The sequence below is a fragment of the Stomoxys calcitrans genome, chromosome 3, assembly GCF_963082655.1.
Source record: "Stomoxys calcitrans chromosome 3, idStoCalc2.1, whole genome shotgun sequence".
Classification (NCBI taxonomy): domain Eukaryota; kingdom Metazoa; phylum Arthropoda; class Insecta; order Diptera; family Muscidae; genus Stomoxys; species Stomoxys calcitrans.
The window spans coordinates 51,115,654-51,122,066 of NC_081554.1; the positions used below are offsets into that span (position 1 = coordinate 51,115,654).

The following is a 6,413-nucleotide window of genomic DNA, read 5'->3' on the forward strand; positions in this document are numbered from 1 at the left end:
CAGGGGCTTTTTTGAAGACACCTGGTGCGCGAGTCTTAATGACAAGGCCGAACCTATTCTTTCTACGCATACTTATAATTTGCCTAGGCCGTTGGCCTTGCTCGCCAAACCAACACGCTCTTAAAGAGGTTGGAATAATATTGGGTTGCCCAAAAAGTAATTGGGGATTTTTTAAGAGAAAGTAAATGCATTTTTTACAAAACTTAGAATGAACTTTAATCAAATATACTTTTTTTACACTTTTTTTTATAAAGCAAGCTAAAAGTAACAGCTGATAACTGACAGAAGAAAGAATGCAATTACACAGTCACAAGCTGTGAAAAAATTTGTCAACGCCGACTATATAAAAAATCCACAATTACTTTTTGGGCAACCCAATGGAAGACGATTCGATCTCAGGTTTATTGAGAGGCTTGGTGGGAATGATCCTAAGACTCTCACTTATAGGGAGAGCGACTCCCTAAATTAGGTTCGGGAATTTGCTGCACAGGCTATCCCAAAGACTACATGTCTAGATTGGGAAACTATACCGCAGTCAGCCAAAAGGCTGCGATCACCTGGAGGGCATCCCACTACTACAGGGCGAACAACAGTAAGATGAGTCCAAGAATCTTTGCTAATGTCGCTAGGGACTGTTTGATGATGGCATTTGTCGACAAGGGAAAAGAACAGGGCTGCATACCTAGGAATAATTGGAGTGGAATGAACTGTCATCGGCATACTCCGCCGATGTCCTTGCGAAATTTCCTGGGTCTCCTTCAGTTTGTGACGCTGCAGGCCGGTATCGTGGCCGATACAGACTAATTGCCTTCGGGGATCAACGCTCAATTGAAATGTATCATTGTGCGACAAAGAGATTGGTGAGATCTGGCCAGGTGTAGCACTAGATTTAGTCAAGAAGGAAAATATTCCTTCTCGCCCAATGTCGCATGCTTGGATACCAAGGATTTCCTCAGATCCTGAATCCATACTTGGAAGACTAAGATAAGGTAATTTCAATCATTCAACTCCCGACTGGAAGATTGGTGAATTGGATGAGGCATGTAGTATTCGTACTAAACTCCAGCTGTCTCGCATACCTAAATAAGTCTGATGAAGTTGTGTCCAACGGATTCAACATGTTGAAGATGAAGGTCTATAGAAACGGTGGGGTCGGGGAATCAGGAGATGGCTTATCAGTTGTTGCTGAACACTTGGCTGGGGAACTATCGACCACATCACTAAGGTCTGATGGATTGCAGGAGACTACGGATTGCAGGAGAGCGTCAAAACGGGACCCAATAAGCCCTGCATTGATGGGTCATCCTATTGAAATGCGCTCCTGCGAAAGGCGGACTCAAAGGTATTTCGACAGCAGCAGCTAGTGAAACATCTAAGGAGAAATCGTCCACACTGCCAGTGTCCGGTGTCCTGAGGAAGAGTGGTTCCACAGCTTTCTCGCCTGCCCCTGGATGCGTACGGAAGCTCATTATGACAAAGTCTAACGAATCTTTTCAGGATGAACTTCTGGCGTACTCAGAAGATGGGGCTAACGCAACAGTGGTGGGAATTTTGAATTCTGACTATGGTCCGGTTCCAGCAGATAAGTCTCCACCATTGTAAGGCCGTTTTGGTGGCACTAAAGGTCCTTCAGGTGGCAGGGGAAGGAATGGTTCGTGGACCAAGAATTCCTGGATTTAAACTTCTCAAGGGGAATGGAAGACACATAGCCTGTATTCTAGCAAATAGTAGTCCAAAAGTTTTTCTTTAGCCTCACAGTGGTCGCAGCAATTTTTCTTGCCACAATGTGCAGGCAATAGAAGTTGCATAGACTTCTACACGGAATGTAGCGACATGTACACCAAGTTTTCAGGTTCAAAACAGCGAAGGACAACGAATGATAGATGGTCACAAGGAGGGAGCTGTGAGCATTCCAAAATATGTCGCCTAATCTAGACTTGAAGAGGTCTACCGGTATGCTGTCACTGGCTAGAACAGACGTATCAGTCATTGTGTCTGTGCCACAGTGACAGTTCACTGTCTAATTGGAAAACATCTTGAGAAACTGATGGTTGCCAGTAACAACTTTTGCCGAAGCTATGAGGACATCGAAGAAGAAGAGACAATAGAACACCTTCTGTGTGTGTGTCCCCCACTAACAGTCAAAAGGAGTTCCACTTTAGGTTCTCATTTCTTTGAGAACCTGTCTGATTTAGCTGATGTGAACATTCATAAGTTGTTGGGCTTTTTAAAGCGATCTGGATGGTGCAATGGCAGAAACTAGAAGGCATCTTTCTTCTTCTGCTTGTGTTTAATCACAATGGTCGAAAAAGTCTAATTGAATCTGATGGCAGACTGCCACTTAAATCTAACCTAAGGCTAGGGACATGCCATTCTTCAAACTTTAGGAATTTTGCTTGGGGATGGCGATGCAGTGTGGAAGCATGCAATATGCGAGCAATACTGATTAAATACTTTGGGGTCTTTCCCTGTAGACGGATAGGACGTTGTGTAGCTGAAAAAATATATCTCTGGGCTTGGGGTACCCTGCCATTCCCCTTTATATGTGGGCACCAGAGCAGGAGTCTTGATTGCGTTCTTTGGATTTAGGTTTCTAGACGGGGTGCAGCGTCTTTGATGCGGAGGTCTTCACGGTGCTGCAAGCACTGAACACGTTGTCGATGCAGTAGAGGCAACCCAATCAAACTGCCACCATATACGTGGACAGCGTCGAAGCATGTGAGGTCGATACTGACTTGAAACTGCAATGAGCTGCTTCAAACCATGTGAAATTCTGCCCCGAGCCATCAAGGTGTGCCGGAAAACGATGAGGACGACGAGGTGGCCACGAATGGATGGTTGATTGGCACAGGTTGTATTATGGAGTCAGTGAGTGCAAACCGTTGGAAGCTTTAGGGTAGGGTGAACGACACCTACCTGGGTTGGTGTTAAGGCTTGCATAGTGGCAAAGGCAATGTGACCGATTATTTCGTGAAACAGCACGTCGGTGAGGTAGGCAGACTTCGTATTAATGATAGAAGTGCTGACTGATCACTGCACCGTTGGGTCTTGGCCATCGCGCTAGACGCAGTGAAAGGCGGACTCTTGCTGGGTGTGAGATGACGAGGAGTTGGAGACGTTCGAGTACCTTTTGTGAAGGTTAGGTTAGGTTTAAGTGGCAGTCAGCCATCACACTCACTTAGACGTTTTCGTCCGTTATGATAGCACAGGAACAGAAGATGAAAGGAAGATGTCTTCTAGTTCCCACAGTTTAACCATCAACTCGCTTAAAAAAACCCAACAACTTGCAAATGTTCACATCACATCTAAATCAGACAGGTTCTTAAAAAAATGAGAACCTAAAGTGAAACTCCTTCTGATTGTCAGTGCGGGACACATACACAGAGACTAAAGAACGTCTCTTCTTCCTTGACCTTTTGTGAAATTGGCCCATAATTGCGAGGGAAAGACACAGGCTAATGGGTGAACATCTGTCCCCCCTGCCTAGATTTGAAGTGGCTGACTGGACCATACTCTCACCGTTGAGAGTTTCTTCATCTTGTCGTGTGCGTTGATTTCTTCTTCCTCCTTTTTGCTGTCTTCTACCGCGGCGTGGTGTATCTTTATCGCAAATAGGGATGGAAAATATCTTAGGCCCAGCAGCCTGAGAATGAAGCATACACGAAGAAACTTCCGATAATGGATTGAGGCTTATAGGCTTCGCCGCGGCAATGAACATGTTAGTTGACATCGCCAGATTCCAATATCGAAGGATTTACACGCAAGAAATAAAGTATTGGGTTGCCCAAAAAGTAATTGCGGATTTTTCATATAGTCGGCGTTGACAAATTTTTTCACAGCTTGTGACTTTGTAATTGCATTCTTTCTTCTGTCAGTTATCAGATGTTACTTTTAGCTTGCTTAGAAAAAAAGTGTAAAAAAGTATATTTGATTAAAGTTCATTCCAAGTTTTATTAAAAATGCATTTACTTTCTTTTAAAAAATCCGCAATTACTTTTTGGGCAACCCAATAGATCATGTTGTAATAGATGGATGGCATTCAACCGGTATGTTAGATGTACGATCAATCTGCGGTGCGAACAACGATTTGAATCATTACCTTGTTGCAGCAAAGGTTCACACACGTATTAGTGTGGCGAGAAACGTAAGATCTGACACTGCACGGAAGCTGGACATTGCAAAGCTGCAAACACAACTGGGTGGCAACGACATACAACAAAAGCCTCACCGAAGGAACCCATGGTACGACCAGAAAAGCTACTGAAGCCAAAAATGCGGTATACAGGGCAATATCCTCCGGAGCAAAGGAGGAAATCTGGTAACTAATACAAATGGTGTGCTGAGGATATGAAAATTTTACTTTTCCCAGCCGCTGGTATCCGATGATGGTGGCTATGAGTATACCGCAGAACCAATCTCTGATGATAGTATAGAATGTGTACCACCTAGTCGAAACGAGGTCAGTAACTCAGCTGAAAAAACCATAACGCAGCAGGAGCCGATGGGTTGCCGGCTGCATTGTATAGGACCGATGGCGACCGCCACGCTGATAAGGCAATTATATCATCTCGTCTTCGCAATCTGACAAGAAGATCGCATGTCCGAGGATTGGCACCTCAGCATATTTTGTCCCGAACACAAGAAAGGGAACAAGACGGCATGTGTCAACAAGGAAGGAAGAAGTCTCCTCCTCATCGCATACTCGATATTATCGAGCGTACTTTGAGAAAGATTAAAGTCTAAAGTCAACGAAATAGTTGGGCCCTATCAGTGTGGGCCCAACTATCATCTTTTCTCGTTTGTTTCTCTTTCGAGACGAGTTGAATGATCGTAGATTTTACTTGGCAAATGGAAAAGCAAAGCCAGAGATCGCCATACACACCAAGCATTATGGCACGCGTTTCGTCTTTGGTTAGAAGACTTTTCAACCATATTAGGTGTGATGGCTTCAAGGGCCGTACGAAGAGAAGAAGGTGAAGAAAAATGTTGTAACCATACATTACAGAACGATACAAGACGTCAAATAAGGACAGAAAACGAAAATAACGCACAAGACAAAAAGAAAAATAATCACCATAGAGAGTATGATCTCCTCAGACAAAAAGGCTAAGAGTCTGTATCCAGGCTCGGAAAGTGGTGCTTACCCATTATCCTATGTCTTCTCCTCGCAATTGCTGGGAAGCGACGCAGCAGGTCCTTGACCGTCTCCAACTCCTTCTCGTCATTGCGCATCCTGCAGAAGTGTGCCTCTCCCTGTAATGTTGTAACCATACATTACAAAACGATACAAGACGTCAAATAAGGACAGAAAAACGAAAATAACGCACAAGACAAAAAGAAAAATAATCACCATAGAGAGTATGGTCTCCTCAGACAAAAAGGCTATGAGTCTGTATCCAGGCTCGGAAAGTGGTGCTTACTCATTATCCTATGTCTTCTCCTCGCAATTGCTGGAAAGCGACGCAGCAGGTCCTCGACCGTCTCCAACTCCTCATCGTCATTGCGCATCCTACAGAAGTGTGCCTCTCTCTGCACCCACTCTGCCTGCACCCACTCTGCCTGCACCCACTCTGCCTGCACCCTCTCTGCCTTCACCCACTCTGCCTGCATCCACTCTGCCTGCACCCACTCTCCTTGCACCCACCCTCCCTGGACCCACTCTCACGGCACCCACCCTCCCTGGACCCACTCTCCCTGCACCCACTCTCCCTGCACCCACTCTCCCTGCACCCACTCTCCCTGCACCCACTCTCCCTGCACCCACTCTCCCTGCACCCACTCTCCCTGCACCAACTCTCCCTGCACCCACTCTCCCTGCACCCACTCTCCCTGCACCCACACTCCCTGCACCCACTCTCCCTGCACCCAAAGTGACATCAGAGACTGACGTTATAATGACTCCTAAGTCATGCATTCTCAACCCCAAGATAAAAAATGTCCTCTATCGCAAAATACTTGATCACCCTGATTCCCTGACTCCAAGTTACTCAATGAAGACTCCTGCTCCACCGCCCCATCCAATTTCGACCCATCATTGTATACAGAGAGTTCCAGGAAGGACGGTGTGCCCGAAACCCAGAGATCCCTTTTCAGGAATACGACTTGCACCCCTCATCAACAACGGCAACACCATCTCTTTGCAGAACAGAGGAATGCTCCAAGTTAGAATAGCGCCATGAATCTGACTCTCGCAGTCTCATTAACCCTGCCGTGGTACTTTGTGCGGTCTCGATCATCTTGAGAAGGGCACAGTTGTCCAGAGCTTTGTACAACACCAGACAACCGTAGGTGAGAATTGGCCAATTAACCATCGCAAACATTCTATCAAGTTGCGACAGGATAAAAGCGAATTCAGTCCCCTTTTGACCCTTTTTTTGACGTTTCCTCTTCAACTTAGTCAAGAATGACGTCCA

At 45.6% G+C, this 6,413-nt stretch overlaps 1 protein-coding gene across 1 annotated transcript; it reads left to right on the plus strand.

Moving 5' to 3' along the window:
- Positions 1–5,360: 5,360 nt before the first annotated feature.
- Positions 5,361–6,179, plus strand: LOC131996032 (uncharacterized). Its single transcript, XM_059365453.1, has one exon. The coding sequence runs from the start codon at positions 5,361–5,363 to the stop codon at positions 6,177–6,179; it is 819 nt and encodes a 272-aa protein (XP_059221436.1).
- Positions 6,180–6,413: the final 234 nt, after the last annotated feature.